At 34.3% G+C, this 13,492-nt stretch overlaps 1 protein-coding gene across 2 annotated transcripts; it reads right to left on the reverse strand.

The window, feature by feature from the left end:
- Window positions 1-7,437: 7,437 nt before the first annotated feature.
- On the reverse strand, window positions 7,438-12,164 carry LOC123920970. Of its 2 annotated transcripts, XM_045973336.1 has the most exons (11): window positions 11,725-12,164; window positions 10,174-10,268; window positions 9,910-10,086; window positions 9,609-9,818; window positions 9,425-9,517; window positions 9,233-9,343; window positions 8,799-9,131; window positions 8,364-8,485; window positions 8,114-8,243; window positions 7,905-8,025; window positions 7,438-7,773 (listed from the first exon to the last, which is right to left on the reverse strand). In XM_045973336.1, the coding sequence occupies exons 2-7, from the start codon at window positions 10,216-10,218 to the stop codon at window positions 8,997-8,999; spliced, it is 771 nt and encodes a 256-aa protein (XP_045829292.1). In that variant the 5' UTR covers window positions 10,219-10,268; window positions 11,725-12,164; the 3' UTR covers window positions 7,438-7,773; window positions 7,905-8,025; window positions 8,114-8,243; window positions 8,364-8,485; window positions 8,799-8,996. The 2 variants fall into 2 exon arrangements, with proteins under 2 accessions (XP_045829292.1, XP_045829293.1); XM_045973337.1 differs by lacking the exon at window positions 8,364-8,485.
- Window positions 12,165-13,492: the final 1,328 nt, after the last annotated feature.

Genomic DNA, 13,492 nt, shown 5'->3' on the forward strand with positions numbered 1-13,492 from the left:
AGAGATGAACAAGAACAGATTCTGAAAGTATCCAATGGTGGAAGAGGCTCTGGTGGCAGAGGAGAGAACTCTTATGCAAGGGGTCGTGGTAGAGGCAGAGCTCGTGGTGGAAGAGGATCAAAATTCAACAAAGAATTGGTTGAATGCTACAAATGTCATAAATTAGGTCACTTCCAATCAGAGTGTCCTAACTAGGAGGAAGACAATGCAAACTATGCTGAGTATGCTGAATTTGATGATAAGGGAGAGATCTTACTAATGGCTCAAGAAACAAAGCTTAGTGAGACTCAAGAATCTGATGCAAAGAATGAATTGTGGTTCTTAGACTCTGGATGCAGCAATCATATGGTTGGGAATAAAGATTGGCTCTTTGAATATGATAACACTTTCAAAGATTCAGTCAAGTTTGGTGATGATTCAAAGATGGCAGTTGAAGGAAAAGGTAACTTGAAATTGCATATTGAAGGTTTTACTCAAATACTTACAAATGTGTACTATTTGCCTGGCCTGAAGAATAATTTGTTAAGCATAGGCCAATTACAACAAAAGTACTTGTCTGTTATCTTTAAGAATGATACTTGCAAAGTCTTTCATGAAGAAAAAGGGTTGATCATGGCCACACATATGACATTGAATAGAATGTTTGTTATTAAAGCACCAGTTATAGTTCCTCACTGCATGAAAACATCAAATGATAGCAATGTCAATGCCAACTTATGGCATCAGAGATATGGTCACCTCAGCTTTAAAGGTATGAGTGTGTTGGTTCAGAAGGAAATGGTCACTGGTTTGCCAAAATTGAAGCAACCAAATGAGGAATGCTCCAATTGTATGAAGGGTAAACAACATAGAAAGAATGTGCCAAAGAAAAGCTCATGGAGAGCTAGTACCAAATTGGAACTTGTTCATTCAGATATATGTGGGCCTATTAACCCTAAATCCAATGGAAAGAAAAGATATTTCATCACTTTCACAGATGATCTAAGCAGAAGAACATGGATTTACTTCATGAATGAAAAGTCAGAAGCTCTAGCAATGTTCAAGAAATTCAAAGTGATGGTTGAAAATGAGTCAAAAGAGTCTATTCAGTGCTTAAGAACAGACAGAGGGGATGAATACACTTCAAATGAGTTCAGTGAATTCTGTGATCTTCATGGAATAAAAAGGCAACTCACAGCTGCTTACACTCCTCATCAAAGTGGAGTACCTGAAAGGAAGAATAGAACCATAATGAATATGGTTAGGTGCATGATTAGTGAAAGAAATGTACCAAAAACCTTTTGGCCTGAAGCAGTAAATTGGTCTGTGCACATACTTAACAGATGCCCTACTTTTGCAGTAAAAGATGTCACATCAGAAGAAGCCTGGAGTGGGATCAAACCATCAGTAAGCCATTTCAAAGTTTTTGGCTGCATTGCTTATGTGCACATACCTAACAATCTGAGGAAAAAGCTAGATGACAAAAGCATAATATGTGTTCACTTAGGTATAAGTGAAGAATCAAAAGCATACAAGCTGTATGATCCTATAAAAAGAAGAATTCTTGTCAGCAAAGATGTCAAGTTTGATGAGAAAAAGCAATGGAACTGGGAGAACAAAGTAACTGAGAAATCAAATTCAAGTAAGTAAGTGATTGACTGTGAAGTTGATGCAGAAACTTGCTCAACAAGTAGTTATCATGATAATCCAAATGATGCAGAAGATAATGCCAGCAATGCCAGTAATGCCCTCAGTGAAGAGATGGATCTAACTGTATCTGATTTAGAAGAGGAAGGAGACAATGAGGTGAATGAACTAGGAAAAAGAGTGTAACGACCCAATTTTCATTTATATGTTTTTATGTGTTAAAATGTTTTAATTGACGTGGCATTTTAAATAAGTTAATAACTTTAGTTATTTATCGAGTACTTAGTTATTAGGCGAGTAGTAAGAGTTAACTCGAATTGGGCCAAGCCAATGGGCTTGAGGCCCAATGGGCCGAGTAAGCTAGAGTGGGGCGGCCATATGGCCAAGTCCAAGAGGGAACATTTCATTATGTTCTTGTTCTTGAGGTTGGAGAGAGAAGAGAGCTCAAGTGGAGCTAGGGCAAAGGAAGTGAGGAGAATCAAGATCAAATCTTCGTATTTTCTTCGAATCCAGGTATGAGAGTAGATTCCTTAATCGTGGGTGACTCGAGGAAGGGGAGAATGTCGATTTCTCCTCACCCGAACTTCCTCCACCCCATTTTCGTTTTAAATAGGAATGGATTTTCTTGATGAAATTCGTTCCTAAGGTTCTTGTTGTGTTTAACATGCTTGTAACATGATTAATGAACGGAAATATTTGCTAAAAACGAGTTTTCTAATGGATTAAACTCAAGAACTTAGTGTTCTTGAGAGTTTTGATGAAATGGTGTAAATCCTTACTTTTTCGATGTTAACGATGTAGATCGGGAAAACTAACCGTCCTTTTATGCTTAAACATGCTTGTTACACTTGTATATGAACTTATTTGGGATTTATAACATGAAAAATGGGATTTTTGGGTGATTTGGTGTAGAAATCGCAAGTTTTGAACTGTTCTGACAGGAGGTGTTCGCTCAGCGAACGTGTGGCGAACAGCTCGCCACAGCTCGCTGCAGCTCGCCATGAGCAGGGGACTTCCTGGTGAGGTTCGCCATGTCTCGCTGAGCCTTCGCTCAGCGAATAGTTCGCCGAAGCTCGCCAAAGCTCGCTATGAGCAGGTGACTTGCTGGTGAGGTTCGCCATGTCTCGCTAAGCCTTCGCTTAGCGAAGGCCTCTGTTTCTGCAACTTTTTGTTGATGTTTTACAGTACTTGTAGGCAATTGTAACTTGGTTTAATGATACTCTTGCATGATTATTGATGCTTGTTGATGCTTATAATGCTCATTGCTATTCGTGGAAGATTGTTAATCATGTATGAAGTAATAAATGAAGAATATTAAGGTTTTGTTAAATCTTAATAATGAAGTATGTTGGATAGTGTTCCACATAATAAATGAAGAGCTTATGCTAATTATTTGTGAGTGAATTCATGAACACATATACATGCATTCATGAATTAAATAGGATATTGGATATTCCAATAAAGAAGTATATCGGATTATATTTATCCAATAAAGAAGGATATTAGAGGTGAGATACTCTAATAAAGAAGATGGTACCACATGCATTAGTAATGTCTAGGATTGACATTCATGAAGTTGAAGCATTAGAGTTGCATTAGGCTATATGTGTGCATTACTTGATAAGTGATATGTGACATATAATTTGGCTAAGTGTAATGAATTGTAGGTTGATTATTTGGTACTTGGTTATACATGTTTAGAACTTGTAATTGAGTAGTTAATGGTGATGCATGTTTATAAATTATGAATATGCTTGTTGTATGTTGAAGTAGTGTTTAAGTATCGATTTACTTGCACTTGTATTTTGATTATGAGATCTAACTCTCATGCTTTGTGTTATGTGCTGGACCGTTGGGGGTTCAGGTTCTCAGGTTGAGGATCCCGATCAGAGTTAGAGGACTGTTCGTGCTCGTGCTTAGTGTAGCGCTTTTTGGTGAGGAGTTTAGCCTAGACTACTCCTTTAGATATATTTGTATATCTCTTTTGATGGGTTGTATAGAGTTGCTCTGATTAGGTTTTACCGAGTCGGGTTATTCGTTTGAATTGTATTAAGCCCGTGATGGCATATTTAACTTTGCTATTCCTATCTTTTGAATTGTAAACATAATATCCTTTGTTGATATGGCCTAGAGCCTAGGGATATTGTGTGAACAATTATGATCATTGTATGATATACATTATGATAATTATTCGTTTTTAATTCCGCTGTGCTAGCATGATTTTTAATTATGCCGTGGTTTGTATTATTAACATGTGACGCCTAGATTTTCTTAAGTGTTTTATTTATTTATATTTAATAAATACGCGTTAAGGGGTTGGGTGTTACAAAGAGTTTCAAAGAAACCTGGTTATCTGAATGACTATGAAACTAGAGATTATGAAACAGGTGAAAGTAATGACAGTCAAGCCTTTTTCAGCCCTAGTGAAGATCCAATAACATATAATGATGCAGCTAAACATGAAGTATGGAAAAAGGCTATGGACACAGAAATAGAAGCAATTGAAAGTAATGACACCTGGGAACTGACACACTTTTTTTTTTTGAAAAAGCTAAATTAGCCCACCCAAATTAGTGGAAGAAAAAGGGTGGAAGAAATAGTCACAAGAAAGGGGGGGTTTGAATTGTGACCCTTTTTTAAAAATTAATCCTGCATTCTACAAAATTGATCTCAAGTGTATACTTGGATAAATGTTAGTGAATTATAGAACAGCTTGGTCTGAGAACGTTCTTTACTATAAAATAGATTGTTCTGGGAACGTTCTCTACTGCGTGACAATTCAAATTAAATATAATGAAGTGCTTTGTGTGATGTATGTTTACAGTAAATAAAAGAGAATAAGGAAGAGAAACAACACACAAACAATTATCCTGGTTCACCCCCTAATAGTATGGGCTACTCCAGTCTTCACGCTCCTGTGAGATTATCCACTATGAGATACTACCGATCTCAAATTACACTTCTTCCTTGATCTAGTCCAAGATCATAATCTTCCAAGCTTCACTCGCTTGATCTACCTAAGTCCTCCAGACTTTATAAGGTGTCACTCAATCAATAGTTACGTATTGACTTGAGCCAATCTTTTACAAATGATGATGGTTTGGATCTTCAAGCTTTTACAAAAACTCAAACAATTGAGAAGCTTGTTACAATGGAAAAAACTCTCAGTTCACTCAAATGATATACTGATCCTAGTATTGAGATTACAATGTTTGGAGTGAGAGAGATTTAAATAAAGAGACAAAGATGTAACCACTTAAAAATGGGTTATGTTGAAAAATGGTCTCTTGAGTTATTTGCTTTTAGAAACTCAAAGGTTAGTTTGAGAAGCAAATAAAAACACTCTAAACTCAGAAGTATGATGAGAATGTAGATCTTGAGTGTGAGTGATAAAAGAAGAGTTTCATGACTTGTAGACAAAAACAAGTGATTGATGATTTGTAGCTTCAACTCTTGCTCTTCAATGTTGCCAAAGCCTTCCTTTTATAGTTGAACCTTGAGTCTTCAGTTCCTTGGTCCCAAAGGAAGTTTTCCAACGGCTAGTTGCTTCAAAATAGACAGCTCATGCTGAATTGTTAAGTAGATAAGTTCTGACTGTTCTTTCTCAGAACGTTCTCTCTGCTGTTCTTCATATTTTCAAACAAAAGAGCCATAATGACAGCTTGCAGTGAGTTGTAGATAGTTGTCCATTGCTTTTCCACCAAGTATAGCCATTACAAATCATTTAAACACGTTTTGGCCAGCTGTAGATGAGTTTGCATCTTCAAATGTAAAGGACAGACATTCTCAGCATCGTTCTCAGAGTGTTCTCCAGACTGGGTAATATATGACTTTGTTCTTTTGAAGCAGATTTGATGCATGACAGAAACCAGCTGTAATATGTAGAGGAAGCAGCTGTATTGTCCTTCTTGGAACTGTTCATGATGTACTTTCCATGTACATTCTTCTTGAACAAAATAAAACACATGGGAGAATGTTCATATAATATCCTTTTGAAAGTACATGACAACTAATAGTTGAAGATGTGTTGTCCCATTCTCATTGGTCTATGTAAACATTGTCTAAACACTCTTGATACACCTGATGAGATGTTGTCTTGAGAATTTATCATGTTGCACATGCTTGATCCTTAACTATGGCCAAAGGGGAAAGTCACTTTTCTCCCAAATATTCCTTGCCTTAATTGATCATAAACTGTTGTGATCTTGTGAGTTAAAACCAAGATAAAAGTGTTTCTTTGTCTTGAATAGAGTTGACTTAAAGAAATAAGTACTTTTGCTATGAAGCTCGTTCTTGGAGAGAATGAAGCATAAACTGTAGAATGTTCTCAGAGCATTCTTGAACCAGCATTCAAGATTTTCTTCAAGGAGTGAGACACGTGATCTTGATCAATTAACTTGAAATCTTGCTGCTGCAAAACTTCCCACAATTCCTCTTTGATGTTTTGCACACATGGTTGCTTGCTCATTGATGATCTTTAAGATTCTTTAGTGGAGGCATGAGAGTACTCATCATTGAGAATGATTAAAACTTTTATTCCTTGTGCATAAGCTCCTTTGAAAAACTCATGGACCATCATTCTCAAACGTTGTCATCTTGAGAAGCTTTAGTAAAATGATACTTTGAGTAGGTTTTGAAGATCCTCAATGAATGCATCATTCCCATTAATATTAATTGTAGTAGTAAATCCTCAAAGCATATAACTCAAAAACTCATTGTAACCCTTGTCACATAAAATCAATATATTCTTGAGTAGCTTGTGATGTAGGTTTTTCCATCCTGATTCTTCAGCTATGATCCTCAAATTCTTCCTTGATTATTTAATACTTGTTGTGATCCTTGAGTGATGAGGAAGACAATTATCCATGAAACTCACTTTCTTGCTTGATCCTTCGATGAATCTTTTTATGATTCAAAACAACAGTCTTTAAAAATCTTCTTGAAGCTTGTGATACTACTGTTGTAATTATTTGATGATACTCCAATTCTTTCATTGTTTGAGTATATAAATGCACTTGTTGACGTGAGTAGCCTCTAGCTCGTCCACTTGATAATATCTATCTTCAATCACTTAGTAAGGTGATACATGACAAACATGTCATTCTCCAAAACCTTTTCTTTGCTTTCTTTTCTAGGAAATACACAATGTTGACATATATTGTGAAACAACTTGAATTCCTTCTCGAGAGTTGATGAAGGAGATTCATTCATCTTAACACCAATTGCAAATTGAACATTTCTATGACTAAATTATTTCTTCGCAATTTCAAAACGGTGTACCAATACCATTGTTCATTCCAATGGAGAATGTTATTGTTATATCAATGGAGCTTTCACTACAACAAATTAAGGCCTTTAATAGCGCTTTTTTTAGCTTTTAATAGCACTTTAAAGCGCTATTACTGATACCGCTATTATAAGTTCGGTGCCTACAATAGCGTTTTATAAGCGCTATCAAATGTCCACTTTTAATAGCGCTTCTTGCAAAAACCGCTATCGTATGTAAGTTGGCGCCATCTGCTAGGACTTTGGAAGCGAGTTTTAATAGCGTTTTATTCTAAAAGCGATATTATATGTCTGTTATTTAATAGCGCCCGTGTGTAAAGCGCTATTATAGTCCTTCCAGCAAACAACTTTTAATAGCGCCCGTGCCCAGAAGCGCTATTATAAGTCCTTTTTCAAATTAAAAAAAAAAAAATCATTTTTTGTCTAAATTTTGTAATATACTGTACTTTGATAACCAAAAAAAAAAAACTAAACAAATTTTATTAATCAACAACACATAAAAAATAAGTGACGTGCACTACAACATAACCAAGTATGGGATATAAAATAATCCAACAACAAAATACAACTCAAAATTTCAAACTTAATCAATCCTTTGCTTATAGCATGTATGAATGACACCACTCAGTTTCTAAATCGTTGATCTTTAGTACAAGAGAAAAGTCTTAGTTTAGCTCATGTGATGCCTGAGTACTAATGCTTAGAGGCATATGCAATTACACATAATCAACAGAGTCACCTAAAATGTCTACAGATGAGTGCAACGTGGACCATTTCTTCCCATTTAACAAAGTCACTTTGTCATTAGATCTTTTTCGACTATTTGATTTAATCTTTCCTCTGGATGTAGAGCTTCTTAACCTGAAAGTTATTCATAGTATACAAGATACAAGAACGAATTTAAATTCAATGACTCCCTAGGGGTTACAATTGAAGAAAAATCATTGGCTCATAATGTGCTAAAGCACGAAATGTAAACAAATTTGACATACCTCTAGAAAATTGTCATTGAACTACCCATACAGAATTACGTCAAATGTCATTTGACCTTCACCACATCAAGCTAATTCTTTGAAAGCTATAAGACAAGCTTGTAACTCTTTAAAAAATTTACTGCCAAAGAACCAGAAAATCCAACACTTAGTGTTCAAACTTGAATGAAACATAACAAATAACACTAACAAGAAAATAAGCTACTCACAAGTCATGTCTTTGGGAGTAATATTGAGAAGTTTCACAATTAAAAAGAAGCATGATAAACTTTAATACCGGGAGACACCAACCAAAAATATAAGTTCTCAGTGACCTTGCCAAGTGAATGCTCTAATAGGCTGACAAGAAAATCAAGAAGCCAGCTCAAAACCAGAAATATAGGAGAAATTGTCAAACTAGATAAACTACAAGCTTTATTATGATATCATTGCAATGACTTATTGGTTCGAATGAAGCACCTTCGACGGTGGCTGGGCATATCAGAACTGTTGCTGAGTAGATATTGATGTCATTTTGAATCCACAACCCTCAAATGCAGGGCTTAATCATAACAAGACTTTCAAATGTCTTGAAACAAAGACTACAATGAACATGAATGAGAACATGAAGTTATTACTATTATCATGAAATTACTCATGTGATATGAATATAACAGGTCCTATCGAAGCATTTGACAATTAAAGAAAAACTTGTGAGCGTTTAGGATGTGCCAAATATATTCAAGACATAAGATACAGCCCTCGGTCTCTGCTATAAGACAATATGATAGAGACTTGAATTGTGTAGTGGGCCTTGATTATGATCCTAAGCCCAACATAAGTGTGAGAAAGGAAAGAATGATGAGGTGGCAAGTAATAGTAACTATATAAAGAGTAGCAAGAGAAAAGAATAACTTGAAAGGAAGAATAACTTCTTCAGGTTGTTTTTGCCTCTCCACCATTTTCTCTGGTTGTTGTCTCTCCGCCATTTTCTCTGGTTGTTGTCTCCCTGTTATTTCATTGGCGTGTAGCTTCTCTAGCCGCTCTAATTTGGCTTTGATCTCATTAACCTGTGCTTGTGTGCTGTTACTTCTAGGTGCATATAATCGTTTCCTAGTTAGTAGTTACCCCTTTACCATAGCTCCTAACACGACCAGAGTACTCTGGGAGATCTAGAGCCTTAAATAGCGTATCAGTAGGAGCAAGGTCTTGTTCCTCTTCTTCCGTTAAAGATTGTGTTAACTCATCCTGACATTAATTGATAAGCAAGAAGAAACTTGTTATCCATCATAATAATTAATTACTGAACAACAAATTCTTACATTTATGTAGAATACTATTTAACTTACACATTTATCCTTCACACTCTGAACATTTTCATCAATCTCTCCATCCTTACCCACACGAGCAGACACCCAAACATTAACACGGGGTATAATCTGTTCTCCCGTTTCTTTTATCTATGTAAAATTTGACACGTTAAAATAGAAATTAAAACACAATTTTACCATCTTGTACAATATATTTATGCACATACTTACCATGTCATCTTCAAGACGAGCATATCCTAGACGTCCTTTTTTATATGGATGTTGAGGATTTAATGCCCTTTCTCGGTTTTCTTTACTAATTTTCTGCATTCATTAAATTGTCAGAGGCATCAACTGTATATTTGTTAAAGAAACTAAATCAAGTGATAAAAATAATTTTTCAATAATATATTACCTGAAATTCTTCAGTCTCACGCTTAGCAACAAAAATATCCCAATGCTCTTGCTCAATTACATGAGAATATTTACTCGGCCGTTGTCTAATAACATTACCATCACCATCTCTTAGATACTCTGTTGTCAACTTGGTTCTAAATGCTCTAAGACAAGTTCCAGCTACTGTCATTACATAATCGTAATGTTCATCGCCAATTTCAAAAGCTGACTGCACGACAATATGGAGATCATTACCAAATATACACAAATAGATTAACTTAATGCTTATGTAGAATAATTAGCTTAAGTTAGCGTCTTACTCTAATTTCGTCCCAAATATCTTTTTTATAAGCATCATAGGCAGGTCTTACGGTTTCATCTTTCGCGTTCCAACGGTCAAAATAAATTGGAACTATCCGACGAGCGGTGAGACCAATGTAACTACTTAAGTATCTGCTGTTACGTCCAATTGACTGCCCTCTATTATTCCATGTAACCTGAAAACACAACTTACATAAATTAGTTTTCATTTAGCCTTTTAACTATATAAAAATTGTATTTATAATATAGCAACATGTACTTACTTCCAGCTTAATTCCACTACTTTTAGCTTTGAAAATTTTTCGCATCAGAGTCACCACGTGTTCCTTTTTTTTTTGGACTATTAGAAGCCATTCACCTGTAAAAAAATGTTACTAACAGTGAGAATAACATTAATTAAGTTTGTAAATCAATAACAATAAAAGACTAAAAAATAAGTTATAAGTTACTATACCATACAAACTCAAGTACCTCAGCCAGAATGTGACTTAATTGAGTTATGAGTAAGTTACATTACTTAGTCCAAAGATTTTCTTACATTTTCATGGATTTGGATCTCTCCATTTTTCACTCATGCTTTCTCAATTTTTCTTAATCCAAGTGTTAGTAAATTACAAAGAAGAAAAAATCAACATTTGAATTAAGAAAAAGTAGATAAAACATAAGGGAAAATTGGAGCCAATGATAAGTGTTGATTTTATACTTTAATTAACTCTCATATTTGGTTTGATAATCTTTATTTTTGTCTAAATTATAGATCTTAGATGCATTTTATACTTATGGGTTCAATTTGGGCTTAATTGCTAAACATTATTAATTTTTGGGTTTTTAATCATTTTGACCTTTCTGACTTCGGCAGCGCATATATGGAGCTACGAATATCGGATTTTGATGATCTTTGCGCTCCTGGAAAGCTAAGACAAATTTCTACAATTTTGGGTTTCACAAGCTTCAGCAAATTTGACTTAAATCTAGGTGAAACTGGGCTCTAAAGTTGATGGTCGTTGCTGTCAAATGGTCAAATACCTTTCTTCACTAATTGGGCCATAAGTCACTCACTAATAATCCAAATTATACAAAATTTGTGGCCCAAGTTTAACATAACACAGAGCAGCTGGTGTCACTAACCAGAAAGAGCCTTACTTCATAAGAAAAGAAGCTAGCATCTCATCGACAAAAGGAGTCGGTCATGTAATGAAAAGGAAGGGAATTCAATTCTTCTTTCTCACATTGTCAAAACCTTAATGAGTAAGAAATTAAGAGCTTCACAACCAGGCGGTGTAAAATAGGCAGCTAAGCCTATAAATAGAACAACAAGGCCGAGCATGAAGGTCATTATTCTATGTTGAACTTTACAATTGGAGTGCAAATACAAGAGGATATTGGGTGCTTTATATCAAAGAGCTCAAAAACTGATATTTCTAATAATGTATATTTCCAATCAGTAGTTTTTAGTACTGTAGGAACTTAATAATGTATGAAAAGATAAATATTAACCAATCAGATGTATCACTGCTTATATGTTAAAAGATTGTAATTACTAAGTTGCAGAACACTGTAACTACACATATGAACACTATAATTATAAATATTGAAAAAATTGAAAAAAGAAAATTATGAGGGAAGAAAGAAAATCACTAAGCGCATATATGAACACAAACAATTTTGGGTCACATATATAAACATTGTAATTACTAAGCGCATATATGAACACATATGAACACGGTCACAAGATTATGAGGGAAGAAAGAAAATTGAAAAAAAAAATCAAAGAACAAAAACAACATCTTAGATCAAGTTGCATAAAAGAGCACCTGAAACAGAAGTGACGATGTGAGAACGATGGCTCTAACTTCGATTTGAGAACGATGTGAGAAGAGGAAAGATTAATGGATAACGATGGCTCTAACTTCGATTTCTTTGGGAAGTTCTGATTGGTCTGAGTTTGATTACAAAGGAATGATTTCTATCTAAGTTTGATTCCTTTGGGTTTGAAGCTAGAAGACGATCAATTTCGATTCTAGGGTTTGAGTTCAATTTTTGGGAATGGTTTGAAGAAGGTCGAAATAGATTGATTTTGTTTTTACGGTTTGATTTCAATGTTTGAGATTGAAGATCGTGGGTTTGAGATTGCTGGGAGAGTGGGAAATTAGTGCGGGAAAACAAAATCGTGAGAGCGTAAATTTGATAGGGAAGCATCTTGAGTTGCTGGGTTTTTTGTTTTTGGAAAGGAAGAAGGAGATTGCTGAAATTGTGGGATTGTGGGTTCCTTTTTCTTTTTTGTTACATTCTCTTTTTTTTTTTTTTTTTTTTTACAAATATATATATATTTTTATTATATGATTAACCAACCAATGGGTCAAGGGTTCGAGACCCACCCATGACAGTTTTTTATTTATCAATTTCATCTACTATAGCGGTTACGTAAAATGCGCTATTATAGGGTATAAATTTTAATAGCACTTTTTCAGAAGCGCTATTAAAAAGCTCCGCGTTTTTGGCTTTAATAGCGGTTTTTAACAAAACGCTATTATAGTGTACTTTGGTTCAAGGCTTTAACAGCGCTTTTTCTAAAACCGCTATAATAAGAGCTCCAGTTTATGTTTTAATAGCGTTTTTTCAATAAGCGCTATTAAATTGGCGCTATTAAAACTCCTTTTTGTAGTAGTGTTTTAAAGGTTCCATCTTGAGGATGATGGAAAGTCAACTCCCAACTCTTTGGATGTATTTGTAAAGATGATGTTCGAATAATTTCAATCTATTGATCCATGATTTCTTGTCGTTGTTGTTCATTAACATCAACACCACTATTATATCTTCTCTTCATATCAAACTCATTAAAAGTAAAATGCATAAAGAGAGTATCCCAAAAATTGTTTTCTTTACTATGCCAAAAATAGTAATAACATCAAAAATATAAAATCATGATATGATTGAATTTTTATACTTTCAAAATGGCATGAAGTTTTACTCAAGATACAAACATGATTCAAAAACATAACATGTAATATCTATGGTTTCTTTCAAGAGTATTTTTCAACGTTTAAAAATATTTTAGCCATTAAAACAACTCTATTTTTGTTGAAATTCTAAATCAAGAAAAATCAACTGAAATACCATTTTCTTTAAAGAAAGTTGTGAAAGAAAGTTTTTCATAATCTCCACATGATCACTACTTATAGAAAATGATTTTTGAGCTTCTAACAAATGAACTCTTAAAAATAATGTCCAAGTGGATCATTGAATAAATCATTAAGAATAAAGAAGTCATAAGACTTGTAGTTTTGACAAGAACAAATAAACCAATATGAAGTGGTTCAAGAGTTTTTTGGTTGAAATTGTATTTTTGAAAAAGAAGACAACTTCTTGATACAATAAATATAAGTTTACAAATTATATCATTTTCACAACCAATTTTGAAAAATATCTTATCAGACCAAATTTGAATAAATTTGCAATAGTTGTCATATTTGACAAAACTCTTTTATGCCAAAAACATTTAAAGTATGATATGGTCTAAAATTCATCTATGTATTAACATAAAGATTTTAAATGAAAAATCATGATCATGAGGATGAATAT

Source organism: Trifolium pratense, linkage group LG4 (genome assembly GCF_020283565.1).
Source record: "Trifolium pratense cultivar HEN17-A07 linkage group LG4, ARS_RC_1.1, whole genome shotgun sequence".
In the NCBI taxonomy this organism is placed as follows: Eukaryota; Viridiplantae; Streptophyta; class Magnoliopsida; order Fabales; family Fabaceae; genus Trifolium; species Trifolium pratense.